Source organism: Melanotaenia boesemani, chromosome 10, assembly GCF_017639745.1.
Source record: "Melanotaenia boesemani isolate fMelBoe1 chromosome 10, fMelBoe1.pri, whole genome shotgun sequence".
NCBI classification, from domain to species: domain Eukaryota; kingdom Metazoa; phylum Chordata; class Actinopteri; order Atheriniformes; family Melanotaeniidae; genus Melanotaenia; species Melanotaenia boesemani.
In genome coordinates, this window is record NC_055691.1 from 30,283,673 (window position 1) to 30,301,068 (window position 17,396).

A 17,396-nucleotide genomic window follows, 5' to 3' on the forward strand; every position below is an offset into this window, starting at 1 on the left:
CAGCACATGCAGTTACATGTTTAAGCCACTAGAGGGAGACACATATGATAAAACTTCATTTTTTTCTAAACAGCTCACTGAATTTAATCTTTTTAATCTAATTTTAATTAGCACATTTTAAACTATTGTAGAAGTGATTAAAACACAAATTGGTAAAGGCAATTATATATGCGTGTTTAAACATCTAGATTTCTTTTAAAAAAATGTTTTGTATATTTGTTTTGCTCCTCTTTAAGCATTTAAACCGAGTATACAAAAGATGCTAAGCTTGTTTTGTGAAACCCTTTAATCTCTTTATTCTGTTAGCATTACTGAAATGAGTCACACTTTTCCAGTTTGTGCGTCATTGTTAATACTTTTTTTTGTTTCTATAATGTGGCAAATTGTAAATAAAATACCTTAAAGCCCAAAAATGAATATTCACATTTATTATTCTTTTTATACCTAAATATAAAGTAAATGATTTACAATCATATAAGCAGAGGGGGATAGCAAATACACTTAGGAAGCTGAATGTTTTACAATTTTTTTCAACAAATGGAAAAAAGAGAACAGATATTCTGACATATGCATTACCTGACAATTTTGCTTAATTTCTATTACAAGACTGTTCAATGTTGTTGTCTTTTGAGAAAAAAAAGTGAAAAAAGAAAAATCCACAAAATTATAGATAGCACTTTTGTTGCACAAGTTGCCATGGTTACACCATAACAACTATTTTATTAGCAAAATAATGAAAATTAGTCCACTAATGTCCCTATCCAATGGAAACAGAGGGATGGAGGGATTTTTTGATATGCAACTTGAAACCATCACAGATCCTAATCAATAACAGTTTACCTGTACCCAGCCGACTGTCTACGCACTGAACAGATTGACATAAGGTCCTACCGTCTGCTACAAGGCCATCATTGCCATCCTCTTTTCAAAGCTCGTCCTTCCTTCATGTTTCACTCAGGAATGTTTGGAACACACCAACAACATGCACACATTTATGTCCAAGTAGCTTCATTTTGGTCGCTTAGAAAAATAAAACTTTAAAAGAGGATGACAAGTAGAGGAATAAAAGTCCCTTTGTTTTATATTGTGCACACATCCACTCACACACCATCATGCACATCACCACTCTCACAGGCATTTGGCTTCAATCAAAAAAAGCTCTCGCTCACGGCACACATGCAAACCACACAGCTCTCACAGTATGTCAGCATCAGAGTGAACTGGTCTGCAGAGTGACTTGGTCTTATTTGATTTCTTTTGTACAAGGAGGCAAAAAAATGTTGCAACAATGAAGAAGCCAGAAAAGGGGGAGGGGAGAATAAATGGATTCTGGGGACTTGAGAAGAAGTGGATGGCAGCAACTGCATAAACCTAAACCAACAAAAGACACTTTCAACTAAGGCATGCAAGGCACAAGCAACTACAACCAAAGTAAAGTGTTCATTTATGGGAAAAAAAAATACAAGAAAACAAAAAAAAAAACGCCCCCTTATATAAAAAATAAGGTAAAACAAGCACATTTTAAAAACTGAAGAAAAAAAAGAAAAAAGAAAGAAAAACAAATCCTGACCATAGACTGTTGTACAAATATTTTACACAAAATGTTTTCTCTACACACTGTCTTTAAAACTTTTAGAGATGAACATAAGTTAATAAAAGGTTAAAAGTGACATTCTCAGCAGGGCCCATGAAGTTTCCTCCACTCGAAGAAAGTCACTCGGTATGCTGCCCACCCAGCCGCCTGAACACAAATAAGAGAACATGATTAGAGAGAAATGAGTCGTCCAGCTCATCTATGAAGCAGCAGGCCTCACCTTTAGAAAAGGCCACAGTCCTTCAGGTTGTTCTTGATGATGACGTCGGTGACGGCATCAAACACAAACTGCACGTTCTTGGTGTCTGTGGCACATGTGAAATGGGTGTAGATTTCCTTGGTGTCCTTTCTCTTGTTCAGGTCCTCAAACTGGCACTGAATGTAAGCTGCAGCCTCCTCATAGGTGTTAGAGCCTGAAAACGGAGCAACAAGTGACGCAAAACTCAATAGGTGAGCCATTATAAAACAATTATGGTTAAATTTCAAAGATCCTAACCCCCGTAATCACCTCTTCAGAGCTGCGGAAACAATTGCACAGATGTCAACAATAATTATTATCAGGGCTGTCAAATGATTAAAATTAATAATCAGATTAATCACAGCTTACATTTTAACTGATCATGATTAATCACCATTCATGACTATGCCTGAAATATGCCCGTACTGTATTATATCAAAGAGGAAGCCAATCCTTACAAATATTTAATAACTGAACTTCACTTGGGTTTTTTTTCTATTGTTTTTTTACATTAGATGGTCACTTTAGTTTTAATAATCAGTTCAATATTTCAAATAAATCAAGACTTCCTTTTGCTGTTTCACTCTCACTAGATATCTGAACCTGATCTATCTTCATAGATCTGTTATATTACTTTATCATCTGAATGATAATATCACTAAAAACAAAAGAATTTTCTGTGTCAAGTCCATAAATGATTTTTTACCATTCTTAGAAATGTTTACATGTTAAAGTTTAAGTCTACCCTTTGTTCTCCGTTTAAATACTTGGTCATTTGCACCAATCACATACAAAATACATTATTTGCATGTCCAGATCCCCTGCTCTGCATTGCATGCGTTTTTGTTTGTGACTCACCTGCATATTCTGGGTAGCAGATAGTAAGAGGGCTCTTTTTGATCTTCTCCTCAAACAGGTCTTTCTTGTTGAGGAAGAGGATAATAGAGGTGTCTGTGAACCACTTGTTGTTGCAGATGGAGTCGAACAGCTTCATGCTCTCATGCATTCGATTCTGAATGAGCAAAGAGATGTACAACGGTGGGCAAGCACAAATCTAGCTGTGGGGGTTGAATGTAGGGAAGTCGGACATGGCTTACCATCTCCTCATCCTCAGCCAGAACGAGATCGTAGTCGCTCAGAGCCACGCAGAAGATGATGGCAGTGACTCCCTCAAAACAATGGATCCACTTCTTCCTCTCTGATCTCTGTCCACCTACATCAAACATTCTGAGATCACAGAAATTCAGGGTTGAAAAGCTGCACCACACAAGCATGTGTCCATCAGAGTGACGCGATTTTCAGCTGCTGCCAGGAGAAAACTACAATACGCACAAATAAACGTCAATACAAAGATTCTTTCTAAAATGAGGATTTAAAGCAGCTTTGTTAGCCTTGAATAAATTTCTATTTAATACAACAAAGTCTCAGATTACATCGTTACAGAGGCACAAATTTCTGATGTGAGACAGCAGACCACATGATATAAGTATACAAGGCCCAATTCATTATCGCTGAATTGTGTTTAGAAATGCTTGCAAATAAATAAGTACTGTGGTTGTGCTCCTGGGGGTTTCTGTTCTAGTTCCCTTTAACCTACTAGCCAAAACACCCGACACAAGAGAAAACAGTTTTGGTAATTATACTCACTTGAAGTGCAGGTCTTTGAAAGTGAAGTGTGTTTCCACAATACCAGTAGTTTTGACTCTGGTTCTCAACACATCCTGCTGGGTGGGAACATAAGCAGCGTTGGATATCCTGTCCAGGTCATTCAGGTAACTTTTGAGAGAGAAAGTTCACAAGAGACAAAATATTTAAAAACATTCAAGTCAAGAAAGAGTTTCTCTTCCAAGTCAACAGCTTCTGGTTTCTGTGTGTCCATATGTTCTTCTCACTATGCCGCGGAGTCGTTGAGCTGGTACTCCCGGGATCGGCTGAAGCAGGCTTGAACGCCTCCATCCTTCCACAGCCGCTGGATCACTCCAGCCAGTTCGCCGGTCATAAAGCCCTCCTCTGCTGAACCCGCAAGGACAAACAGCTGCCGAGCATCATCCTACAGAGAATTCCAGTTAAAACAAACTAATTCATTTCTATTAAATTCATGTCTGCTTTGAAAGAAGTCCATCTATTAAACAACTCTTTAACACAATGAGGGATGCTAACAATATGAACATATCCCTAGCATCCTTTGTATAATATATTTGCATAATATTAACGTTTTTAGGGGCACAGAGTCTAAGTAAATGACAAAACCATGCTAGAAAGGGCATAAATATCAATGAGGAAAAGCCTCTGGGTTCTTACTGGTCTCAAGGACAGCGCTAGGCTAGTCACGCTGAGACAATAAGTCTTTTATGATGTCAGGGACAAAAAAAATTAAACAAGAGTCAGTTTGGAATGAAATACTGAACAAAAGCAATGAGCAAAAAGTCTCAAAGAAAAGCATGAGTGTCACTGCTTATTTCTGTTGAAACTCATTCTCCTGCACAGGCAGCACAAGAGTTGCTCAGTCTTAAGCTTTATTTAGATGTTTAAGATGTGACATTAAACCCAAAGCAGAGTAATTTCCCATCATCCACAGAGGGGGCACTAAGAGAATCAACAAGTAGGACAAAAGACTATCACTGAGCTAAACACTCAACACGTGTGAAAGTCCCACACTGTATATGTAAGGCAGGGGTGCCCAAATCCGGTCCTTGAGATCTACCATCCTGCAACTTTTAGATGCAACCCTTCTCCAACACACCTGAATCAAATGACTGGCTTGTTACCAGGCCTCTGCAGAGCTGAATGACATGCAGATGACGTCTGATTCGAGCATGTTGGAGAAGGACTGCATCTAAAAGTTGCAGGATGGTAGATCTCGAGGACCGAACTTGGGCACCCCTGATGTAAGGTTTGTTTTCCTGCACTCACTGCTCTGGCTTGATCAGCAAAGTCAATCTTGAGGCGTCCCATAGCTCTGATGATGGCAATGATGGACTGGATGGTGTTGCTGTAGACCACGGCCTTGTACTGCTTACACTCCTCCTCTGAGTAGCCGGCTTCATGGATAATCCTTGAAAACAAGGAGAAGTTATCAGAGGTTGCCTCCAATATCTCTAACATAGACTTGCTCCTGGCATTGATGATAATTTATTATGTACTAATTTTACAGTTAGGATTTAAGGTAAGTCTGCTCACTCTAATAAAGACTCTAATAAATGGAGGCAATATTAAACCTCTTAGTGTGAATGTATCTAATAAATATAGGGTCAGAGGTTTTTATACCATGAGCCAAGATGACCAAGACGCCTATCATCCAACACGCGTGTTTGTTCTGGCTGTGTTTATCCACAATGCCCTGTGTGGAACCCACAATGACCTTTATGTTGCAGTTTGCTTCCTGTATTTTGTTTACTTGAAGCTAACCGAGACCTGCGTTTGTAAGTGAACCAGATTTGCTTCTTTGATCCACATCAGACTTTATTTGATCATCCACACCTCCCCAAATATACCAGATCTTCTGAGCAAATGAAGCCACCCGTACAAGCTTAGGTACTTCCACAAGCTAACTTTTAATATGGCAGTGCCAGGCGGATTTAATGCTCAGCCATCTTGTTTATTATGTACCAACTACAGACGGTCCAGACGCTGCACTTCGAATTGTGCCTTACAAGTTTTACCTTTTGTTCCTAAACATTGAGTTATTGATTAGCAATTAAAGAATAATTTTAAAAAATTTGCGCAGCGATTCAGAATCATCCATGTCCACATCGCGATGCATCTAAAAACAACTTTTTCCCACTTCCTAGTGCCGAGCAGGAAGTCTACTTTTGTTACAGTCAGGTTTTTTGTGACAAATACTGAAATAGTTTGTTTAAATCTAGATTAAAATCCTCAATTATTGATCCAATATCAAAGCTTTTAGCAACCTATGACTACAGAAAGATTGTTGTGTCCAAAAACTCTTTTTACAAAAAGAAGCATGTTTTCTACCCATAATGCATTTGGTCCTTCTTGCTGTAAATCTAACAATGCAATGCACCACCTTTCAAAGAGAACTGAAAATTACAGCTTCATTAAAAGTGACAGTGATGGCAGAAGATATCAGGCATCTCATTACACCCTTTAGAGTGAAGTGGTGGATGTCTATTATACAGGAGAACTATGAATCAACCAATAAAGAGTGATTTTTGTCACAGCCACCAAGTATGTCTCACCTGTTTATTACTATTAATCACAGTTGGTGAACTGGTGCATATAAAAACTGGTCTTTAGCAGTTTATATATGCACCCAGTTTAAGAAAGTACAAGGAGAATGAAAACAATATTATGTGATTATTTTTCAACAGCAAATTAAGTGTTTGAGTGGAGCTTTTTGTATTGAATAGAATAGAATAGAATAGAAATACTTTAATAATCCCTTTGGAGAGTCCTCAGGGAAATTTGGGTACCAGCAGCAATACAACACCAACAGTAAAGCAGGACAAGCACAAGACACAATATATACAGGTACAAAGCAAAATAGAGGCAAATAGAATGCAATAAATATAACAATAAGATAGGTTAAATTAAAAAAAAGTTAAATAATTGTGGAATGTTTTAACTAAATGTTCAGACTTACTTCATCTGTTTCACAATTGTACTTTTTCCAGATTCTCCAGCTCCTGAAAGTAGAAAAAAAAAGAAACCAGATGGCAAAGTAAATGAGCTGAGGCATGGAGATAAGGTTATTTCAAGAGACAAAAACCATCACATTAATAGCTAACATTTTAACCCTCAGGGCTTGACAACTTCATCTAAAGTTCCAGTCATAAGTTTGGGAACACTTTTCCATTAAATTCAATGGGAAAATTTAATAAAACTTATGACCTGTAGTGTACTCATCTAGGTAGTAAACTACGAGAACAGTATGCATGTACAAACAACTCATTTACAGAGAAAAGTGTCTGCATGGCACCAAGTTCTTGCGGTTGCAGTGACGTATTTTGAAAATCCTTTATTAATAAATTCTAAGCTTCTTTTTTCCACAGACACCACTTTGTGTTTTAAAACACACCCAAAAATCAATAAATAAATAGCACAAAGTGCAGTGAAGTGTGAAACATGAAACTAAGTATTGAGACAGAAATGCTACATACATAGGATCAAACTATAAACATTTCCACTATAAAAACAAAAACACAAATATCTAAACCCAAAAAGTGAAATCTGAATCCCTGCCCACAAAAGGAATATCTGCACTTTAATGTTTGTCCCAATCAGCCTTATCAGTTTAGTTGATTAATGCAAAAAGTTTCATCTGTCTGTTTCGGTGTAATGAAGTTTGAGGCTCTTTAACTAGACCTCCTCTGTCATTGGTTGAGTGAATAAATAAAAAGTGGAAATATGTTTTTAATGTGTCTGATTAATAATAAAAATTGTGCCTATGTCAAATGTCCTGGTAACAATTGCTAAAAAAAAGATAGCTTAGCTCTCACATTCCAACAAACCACCATTTTCTGCCAAATATCCTTTTTCAAAACATTTGTCTCAATGCTGCGAAGTATCCAAAGCCATATTTTAACAGAAAGCTGTAGAGGTGACTGAGGCTGATTTAGTGGAGTCTCAGAGCAATTGGATTAATCAACTGGATCCTCCTTTCAATGAGATTAAACACAGCTTACATTTCCCTGTGATACAAATGCAGGTTTTATCAGCAAGGCTGGACTCAGAGGGGCCATGCATAACCCATATGGACCTTCTGATTTGCATGGCACTGAAACAGAATAACATACTGCCATCACTGTAGATTTATCAATGGTAAACATCAACATGTAAGCATCATACAAGTATGTGTAGCTCAGACATCCACTTGCTTTAGCTATAAAAAGTGTTTTGTACACTGCCTCACATGAAGCTCTACAGCTCCCTCTGAGATCCAGAGTGTTTTGAGCTGAGCACACAACATTTTAATTATATTTCCTCCAGTGGGACTATCAGCTCCCAGTGGAGCAGCGATGTTCATCAATTCATTGTCCCATATGACAAACACCACATACAACAGAGGATATATTACCAAAAACATCGCTTTCATTTTAAATGCGATCCCACACTTGCAATTTATTAAAATGGCAAAAGTTGAACATAAGTCTGAAAAATCAAATGTTTCATGTTTGTTTGGAGCTGACAGATTGGCCAGATAAAAATTCCAAATATTGAAAGTAGATATCAGCAGCAGCAACTGTCTCCTAGATCACCTCTGAATTAATTTATCTTCCACAAAGATGTTGCTACTCAAAGGCAAAAAATTTGTGCAGCACATAGATCAATTTCAAGCAGATCTCTAAAAACAGTTGCTCCAACAGCAAATGTTATTTGCTGATTACTGGAAAACTGCAAAAATTCCGAGTGGGAATCATCACAGAGCAACAAGCATGCATTTGTCTCCCTTTGAAATACAGATAATGTCCCAGACAACACAACAAATGTGGGAATGAAGTAAAACTATGTGCAGTACCCTGACCACATTATAAATCCACAAAGTATCCCCCACTTGATACTGGTGCTTGTGGGAACCACTATTTAAAAAAGCCATGGAAATTCAAATCATCATGTGAAATGATGCACATAGGTACACAAAGTTACCACAACTGAACAACCTACAGGGACTGAAGTTGCATATTAGAAAAAAGTGGCATCACAGCAGAGACACACTATGTGATACAGAACACTGTTGCATTCTCATAGAGGGCTGCAGACAGCCAAAAAGCTAGAAATCCACCAAGCCATGTGTACTCGGTGTGTAAAGTTGCCACAAACACATACTGCTGTCACCCAGGCTGCTTAGGTTGCTATGCAACCTCTACCCCATCTATTAATATGGAGAAGGCAAAAAGTGAACATGACCTACTGGAGAGGGTGTGGCAGCTTTCTTTGAAAACAATTAATCAATCCCACATAACCATGATAAATGGGACTACTGAAAGATGTTTTTTCAGTTCAAGAACATTATTTTCTGAATGTTTTGCACCATAAGAACACAAACTGTACACTGTAGTTGTACTTTTCCATTAGTGAGTATGAAATGACTGTTTATCATACATCCATTTAAATTATTCTGATTTAAAGAACAGAAATACGGTATATGAAGCTAAACAAACTACAAATAGCAGCCATTTCGTCCAAGGAGTGCAAAAAGGCTTTTATACTTGTTGAACAGCATTGTTGAGATTATCATACTCGATGGTATTCCTTAAGACGTCAGCTTTCACGTCTCATATACCCCATTTATTTGAAGTATTAAGTGTTTATTTAATTAATATCCTGTAAATCACAATACTGAGTCAACAGGCCTTAAGTGTTTTTCTCTACTCTGTATTTAATGTGAGACGGGCCGCTAACTAGCCAACAGGATCGTTATTTTCCTAAAAACCTGGCACAAAAACCTTAATAAATACAGACACATGTCGCATTGGTAGACCCGTTCAAAATGCAGCTCGGACATTTTAAGCCTTGTTGGCTAACTAATCCAAGCTAGCGTCGAGGCGCTAAACTAGCTAAGCAGCTAATTGCCTTAGTTAAATTAGCTTATAGACTTATTGGGGGATAAAAGCGACTTGAGCAAAAAGTAATCACAGCCACTGTCTGCCAATACCGATTAAAAGACGAAATTTGTTTTAATTTGTTGAGCAAGAAGAAAACACTGGAGCAACAGCAGCTGAAACTTTTTCGCTAACGGCACCACCGCCTTGCCATTCAAATAAAGCCTGAAATGTCTCCAGCTCCGTCGCCCGTTTGTTTCACAAGCTTTACCCTGCAGGACAGAACTTTAATTTAAACTCATGAAGAAATATTCGTTAACATGTGACGACATGTACAAATTTGCAACAGATACTAGGCAGTTGTAAAGTCGCTCTCCAGCAAATACACCCAGTCCCTTGGTCCATCCATCTTTCTCTCACCGAGCAGGAGCAGCTTGACCTCCCGAGCAGCTTTTTCTCCGTCGTCCCGCAGGTTCCTGTCGATCATCTTGCTCCGCTCCTGCGCCGCCTTGTCGTCCGTGCTCAGAGTACATCCCATCTTCTTCTCTCCTGACCTCCGAATAAATAAAATAACCACAAACTAAAACACAACTTTAACTAAGAATGCGACAACATGCAAAGGCTACCGAGCTAGCATCCAGTGAGGAGGAGGAGGAGGGGGCAGCCTGTCTCTCCAACACTTGAGATTCAAACACGCCCTAACCTCACACCCAAATATCACGATTGGTAAAAGCCCAAATCTTTCAATTATTTCTGAACCTCAAAGTATGGGTTTAATATCTGCCTGTTTTATTAGCGTTACAATCTTCCAACAAGTCGAGCGGGTGGAGTCATTCACAGAGAACCGAGAGAGGCATCTGTGACGGGGTGTTAAAAATGTTCGCTTCCTGTTCTTTTCATATTCATGTTAACTGCGCATGCGTAAAGTAGCTGTAGAAACTCAGGATTTCATTTAACGTGAAGACCAGAAAACAATTACAGGGGGAAAATGCCACAACCAATTAAACATGTTCATTATTTCGACCACTGAAAAGATACAACTATATTGTTAGTTTATCATAATAATTTTATTTTAATTACTGTGATTTAATTCAGAACATATTAAAACGCATATTAGGTAAAAAAAAATATAAATATACATAAATATTTTTAACTGAGTCAACATTCTTAATAAAAAAGTAAAGACACTAATAAAATTTTGTTTGGGAAGTCAAATCTGTGATGCAATGAATTGATTTTTCGAATACATGACCTCCACCTTGGCGAATGTAAAAAAAAAATAAAAATAAAAAAGTGTTAGTTTCTCTGAGTCCAGACTCATTAATGGAAAAAAAGTGGAAAACTGTAAAGTGGACATGTTTCAAAATCCAGCATCTGTGGTGGGGGTGCATTACTGCACATAATATTGATAACCTGTACATCTTTAAGGGTACCTTTAATGCAAAACAATTTTAGTAATTTTGAAGCAGCTGGCATCCAGATGACATCTTTCAGTAAAAACCCTTGCTCATGTCAGCAATGTCAAACATATTAAAATGTTAATTCAAGGACTTAAATAGTTCTGAAAACAATCCAGACCTGTCCTATCCTGGAAATATCTGGTGCATTAAGAAACAAAAATGGGAGACTGTTCTATGTGTATATTTTTCAGAGGGTTCTATTCAACAGCATTGCTTTGTCTGTCTATTAGCAATGTAACTAAAAAAGTTATGGATGGATTTGGATGAAATTTTTTCAGGAAATCTCAGAAATTAAATAAGCAACACATGATTAGATTTTGGAGGTGATCCAGATCCCTGCCTGGATTGAGGAAGTCTTTATTCTTTACTATGGGGAGATAGGGATAATTTTGCCTTTAGAAATTCTAACTCTAAAATACTGCCCACAATCACAATATAATAATAATAATAATAATAATAAAAAACATTATTATTATTATTATTATTATTATTATTAAAATGGCTTGGCAGAGGTCTGCACTCTCGGAGTGCTTCTAGTGCATTTGTACATTCACTAACAAACTGTGTTTTCATAAGTGTTTATGAGTCCATGCAGTGGTGTGTAAAGATCCTTGTCTGTTTTTAATTCAGTACCACATAAAACCTCAAATATCACCCGTTTACTGTTGGTTTTCTGCCTTGACCTTTGCACAGATGTGCTGAATGTTTTGTACCATTCTAACTCAAACCAACCATTCATAAAGTCCTTACATTCTTTGCTATTTTTAATGGAGCAAATATTCTTAAATTGTTTAACTATTTCTCGCAATTTCATGAATGTGTGAACTCCTTGTCTTGGGGAATTCCTAATGCTTAAAGTCATTTTAATGTCAGACCCAAACTAAAGCTGCTGCAAACTTTTTTCTGTTATGTTGTAAATATTTTCTGTGCAGACAACAACATAACAGTGTAAGGAATCAGCTGAAATTCTGTGGCACACGTCTGTTTTGTGAGACAATGCAGCACAAATGTCAGATATTAACAATATAATTCACACTACACCCATGCTGTTGGGGCTAATTTAAATGCAAGTCTGTCATTATCTGTGAGATTGCTGTAATATGTTTGAATGAAAAAAAAAGGTCAGAATTACCTTAAAATAAATATACATGCAATTCAGTAATAATATAAATGACCCTTTTAGTTTTTTCTTGTATAACATGAATTGTAAAATGCTTATTCATACACTCATTTGAGCTGTGGTGTCAGTTTTAAGAATGCAGTCATATCTTAAGGACCAGGATAGAAAAAGTGGACAAAAAATATAGACTCATCATGATAAATATGTATGTATATTACAAGATGTATGATTGCTTCCTATAACAGCGAAAAAAACACAGTAATAAGGCACAGACGGCAACAAACAGCAGTAAAATGTATTTCATGATCAATTATTTAAAAGATAAATTAGCAACACTGAAGCCAAATAGTGGTTGCTCTGATGGCAAAGGCCTGCTGTGCTGCTGTCAGGTGGTGGAAGGATAAGCCCAAGCTCCCAAATGAGGACTACACCCTGTGGTTGAGCTTTCCCGTGACCACATCCATGAATTCAAATGAGCTCTGGGTCCAGAGCGCCTGAAATCTACACAGCTAAAATAAACAGGGTATGAAAATTTCGATTTCAAATTATGTGACTGAGCATGCAAAAGTGTATTTTATGGGCCAGTTATTTAAATGATGCTATGATTGTGTCTGTGTATGGTTCAAATACAGAGAAAAATCAGCAACTCTTCATGTTCTCACCCAAACATCAGAATCAGTTTGACCTCCAGTGAACCATCATATTCTCAGTTGTTTTATATTAACACAGGATGTGAAAGGGTTGAGATGTGGTCAGAATTCATCTCCTCACTTTACATATGATTTCCTTTGCAGATGGCCCCAACATAATGCAAAGTAGTGCCATCATTTTTCCCCTCTAAGTGAACATGGAAAGATTTTTCTCTTTGCATGTACAACACAGAAGTAAACAGCACAAAACCCTTTTTAATAATCATCAGTGAAATATAAGTCAGGGGTTTAAAGGAAGGTGTGTTAGGTTATTTCTGACTGGGGAGGGATGTGTATCATTGTTGCCATGGCACCACCATGTCAGTGCAGCCCCGGGCAGCGGAAATGTTTTGACTCTTTTAAGTGATGGGTCCTCACGAGTGTGAGAAGAACAGTGAGACGACGGAGCAGCTCATCAGCACTCTGATGATCCATTTGCTCCCAAAGATCAGAGACCTTTTTCTGTGTGTTATGCAAGCTTCTTTGTTGGTGCATTTAGACTTCCTATTCTTTTATATTATTTAATTTTCACTAAGGTGACTGTATGATTTTGGATTACAGCAAATAACAAACTATGTTTAAAGATTCCTAATTAAATAATTAGTCCAGAACAATTCAAATATACATGATATGACTTATAATGGGTGTAGGGCTCATCTGAATGTTCACTGTGGATACTGCAGCTGGGGGGATCTGAGAGTCCTCTACTAAGAAACTATAATTTATTTTGTTTTTTACCACAAATTTAAACGTTTCTGAGTTAGTTTGGGTTGGATATGTCTTCATGAAATAACCTCAAAATGTATACACGACAGCTGTTTTTGTCCATGATAACAATAATTATAATTTTTACTTTATTAATCTCGATTGGGAGCAGTGAGCTGCCATATTTCCCAGCCCGGGGTGCAGTTTAGATTGATTGATTTAAATTAATTTCTTGACCTCTCGACATAAATAGAACATGTTTAAACATTTTTCTTTTCATGCAATAAACAGTCTGCGCATTTAAAACATTAATTAATTTTATTTGTCCGTTTTCCTTGCATGTATTACTATAGATGCATCAAAACAAAATTAAATGCATTTAAGCCATGACCTAGATGGACAGTGACCAAAGGAAATACTTCAATATTAATGAAAAGAAGTAAATGTGCCATCACGTGACCTTGAAATGCACAAACATGTATACATTTTTAATTACTCTAGACTATTTCTGTCTGTGAGGCATCGCCAGCTGTGAGCAGCTGATGGAGAGACAGCTGTCAGTCCTCCAGGTGGCAGCAAAGTCATGAAACACCAATCCCCAGAAAACATGGGAGCAGGTAACAACTGACTGCAGGAGAGGCCATTTAAGAGAAGTTTATTACACTTTTAGGTGCCCCAAAGTTTGTTTTGGTGGAGCTGACAGCTATTTGGATCCTTAAACTGTGAAAACTGTTGTATAATGGCTCAGTCTTCTCTGTTTAGTCTTTGAAGCTTACATTTTAACAGAAATTTGCAGGGTGTTATAAAATATATTAGAAAGTTAAAATATTTAAAATTTAAGATTTGATGTTGCCTAAATGTTGGGATATTGTCCTGTGTTTTTTTTTATTACTCTAGCTTTTTCAAGAAAGATATAAAGAAAGAAGATATAAATGACGCCTCCATTTGATAAAGTAGGTTTTTTACTTAATATTGACTAAATTGATTTACCATTCTTTGCTAAAAGATGTTATTTGTGCTTATAGTTGTTGGCATGGCTGCTGTGAAACAATAAACCATAATACTACCACCACCATATCTCATGTCATCTCTCTGAAAACATGGATAAAGATTTTTTTTATCCAGCCACAAAATGTTTTTCTTAATTTTTATTTTTTTATCAGGCTTCAGGCATATCCATGTGATCTTTGAAAAGAAGCAATGTTCTTTCTGAGAAGCAGCCTTGCAATGAATGCTTTTGTGTTCTCCGGATGTGGGAGTATTCACATTAACATTAGTCAAGAAACCTTTCAATTTACCACAGAAGTTACCCTGAATTCCTTTGAGACTTTGTAGTCTATTATATGACTTACAGTGAGAATTATATGTGTTCATCCACCACTCCTGGAGAGGATTTAGTTCAACAATGCTTCAGTGTTTCCTCCATTTGGAGGCTGTCTGGCTATGGATCGGCAGAGTAAAAACTACTCAGAGATAGTTTCTACCCATGTTTGGACAGATGGGGACCAACCACTGTCTTTTGTTTGGTTATTAATGTGATGATACACATAAACAAATATGTGTTGTGATATATTAGTGTCCTTTAAAGGTTAAATATACATTCTATTACACATTTGTAATGGAGTGTTGGCATCCTTGCCAGAAAATTTACTTTCTCTCTGTTTGTGCTGTCATCTGAGCGTTGTTGCTCTGTGTCATGTCAGCCAGTCACATGGGTGTCAGTGCAGGCAAACTTAACTATTTCCCCTCAACCAAATTAAACTATGTTCTTCGGCTTAATAGCACAAATAGAAAGGATAAAGCGAGAGTTGTTGCTCTGGTATTCGTGAGGGAGAAAGCACCATGAGCTGCTTCAAGAGCTCAAATTTAAATTTAATTAGGTGTTTTGGCTATAAATCTGTTGTTCTGCTGCAATACCTACTAATTTCCAATGGTTGTGCATTGCACTTACAAACAGAGCCCAGGTTTAACTAATTAATTAAATGAATGAATGAATGAATGAATAAATTAGTTAATTAATAAAAAGAGAATGCATTGTTTTTTCAATGTAAAAAGGATTTTTTAAATAGTACAAAGACAAGTTTTTAAATGTTGTTTTATAGATGTACTGAAATTAATATTGAGTTTGATGTCTGCAAAATGTTTGAGAAATCATTTCTATAAAAAAAACACCTCTCAGATTAGATTAGATTAGATTAGATTAGATTAGAAAGATCTTTATTTGAGAAATTATGTTGCAGGCAGCTGTTTATTAGGGATGTGTGAATAATCGATTAGTTGAAACGGCACACAAAGTCGACGGAGACTTACTTCTCATTACACAGAGTCATGGGGCTGTTTAGTGCTGTGTTAGAGCTGGGATATACTTGCTGTTAGCGATGCGCCCACACACATATCATGGCTGCGCATTCTTAGCATTTGTTTAGCACATGGGCCGCTCACACTGACGCAAGGTAAGGTGTCGCTTGCGAGTTTCTGCATTGACTTGAACAACAGAGGTGGTCATGCGAACAGGAGCATGAACATGACAGGTCAAATATAAACACAATGGCAGATAGTTTTTAAGACCATCTCTCGGACCTTGTCGGTAACTATCGGCATCTGTAAGATTTTTCCTCCTCGTTGCACAGTGACAAAAACTTGTACCTCAACAGATGGAAACAAATTGGAAGCATTTTAGGTTTGATGCCCTGGAAATATAATGTGACCTGTAGACTGACCTTTTCACTACTTCAAAGTCCAAGTGCTGTGTACTCCTCCTAGCGGTGACCTCTAGTACTGAACGTTTTGGCCACGACATGCTTCCATCATTTGCAGCAAGTATATACACATATGTAGCGAAACGTTGATGTGTATGCTTGTGTTCACAGCAAGTACGTCTGCCATTGTGTTTACCTCTGACCTGTCGTCTTCATGCTCTTGTTTGCCTCTAGTAATCAAATCAATTCTGAAACTCGGGTACGTGACATGTTACCTCGCGTCAACGCGAGTGGTCTATGTGCCAAAAGAACTCCAGGAACGCGTGGCAGCCATGATACGTATCCGGACTCGTTGCTTACAATAAAGGGCAATTTCCACCAGATACGTGTGCACCACACGGCTGTGCCGTGGCCTCCACGGCTATTTGCTGCCGTTTTAGTCAATGGTTTGGTTCACATCGCGCGTGCCACGGTGTGTGTCAGAAGCGTCCCAGAAGCTCCTTGTTGAGGCTCTACGCTAAACATATGCGCAGAGTATATTTTTGGCACGTGTCCATAACGCGCTAAGCTGAGCAGTTCAGATTAAAAAATTAAAAATCAAGCTGAGAAAGTTAGCTGTGAGAAACTACCTGTTTAGCTCCCAGTGCACTCAGTCATTTGAATTTGCCATGTTTACCAGTGTTTTTTTAGAACTGTGTAATAAAGACAAAAGAAAAGAACCAATAAAACACACACACACACACACAAAAACTGCTTGTTTAGTGGGTAATGTTTTTGCTACAAGCATTAGCAATAAAAACCACACAGATCTTGTAGTTACAGTCGAGTCCTGTGTCTGCTTCTCCACTACTGGGTAAAGTGAACTGAGTTAACCCTGAATCTAGTTGCAGCTTCATCTCAGGAGATCAGCTCACCTCCACCTCACCGTGGTTTGGAAGCGAAGCCGGAAAGTTAAACAGCTGTTTCTGTCAGAATTTTACAGATAGTGGAAGTGTCAGACCAGAATATCACGGTTAGTGAACCATCATAAAAATGTTCAGCTTCAGGAGCAAAAAGACCAGACAGACTGCAGACTGTTGTCGTTGTTCTTCTATGGGCACAGTGTTTCGTTCACCTGGCATAGCAACCGCCCCTTAAACGCAGCCAGCCGAGTATAAATCCTGGCGTCTCTTCCTCATTTACCTGCTGTCCAAAAAAAGACACTAGAGCCTGCAGAACAATAAAATAAAACAAACAAAATAAAAAAACACTCATGTGTGGAACCCACACATACAAATAACATCTCACACGTTTGACAGTTTCTCTTTGGAGATAAAATATTTTCCAATAAGTTCTTGATAATGTCACATTTAATCAATTTTGACTGGCCTAACTAGCTGACTTGAAAAC

The 17,396-nt window shown here is 37.6% G+C and overlaps 1 protein-coding gene across 2 annotated transcripts; it reads right to left on the bottom strand.

Annotated features, from left to right (window-relative positions):
• Positions 1-413: 413 nt before the first annotated feature.
• Positions 414-10,221, bottom strand: LOC121647584 (guanine nucleotide-binding protein G(i) subunit alpha-1). 2 transcript variants are annotated; one of them, XM_041997136.1, is made up of 10 exons: positions 10,094-10,221; positions 9,755-9,883; positions 6,436-6,478; positions 4,746-4,887; positions 3,725-3,882; positions 3,480-3,608; positions 2,930-3,059; positions 2,691-2,844; positions 1,815-2,007; positions 414-1,741 (listed from the first exon to the last, which is right to left on the bottom strand). In XM_041997136.1, exons 2-9 carry the CDS (start codon positions 9,870-9,872, stop codon positions 1,817-1,819), a joined length of 1,065 nt encoding a protein of 354 aa, XP_041853070.1. In that variant the 5' UTR covers positions 9,873-9,883; positions 10,094-10,221; the 3' UTR covers positions 414-1,741; positions 1,815-1,816. The 2 variants fall into 2 exon arrangements, with proteins under 2 accessions (XP_041853070.1, XP_041853069.1); XM_041997135.1 differs by having other exon boundaries at positions 9,755-9,888.
• Positions 10,222-17,396: the final 7,175 nt, after the last annotated feature.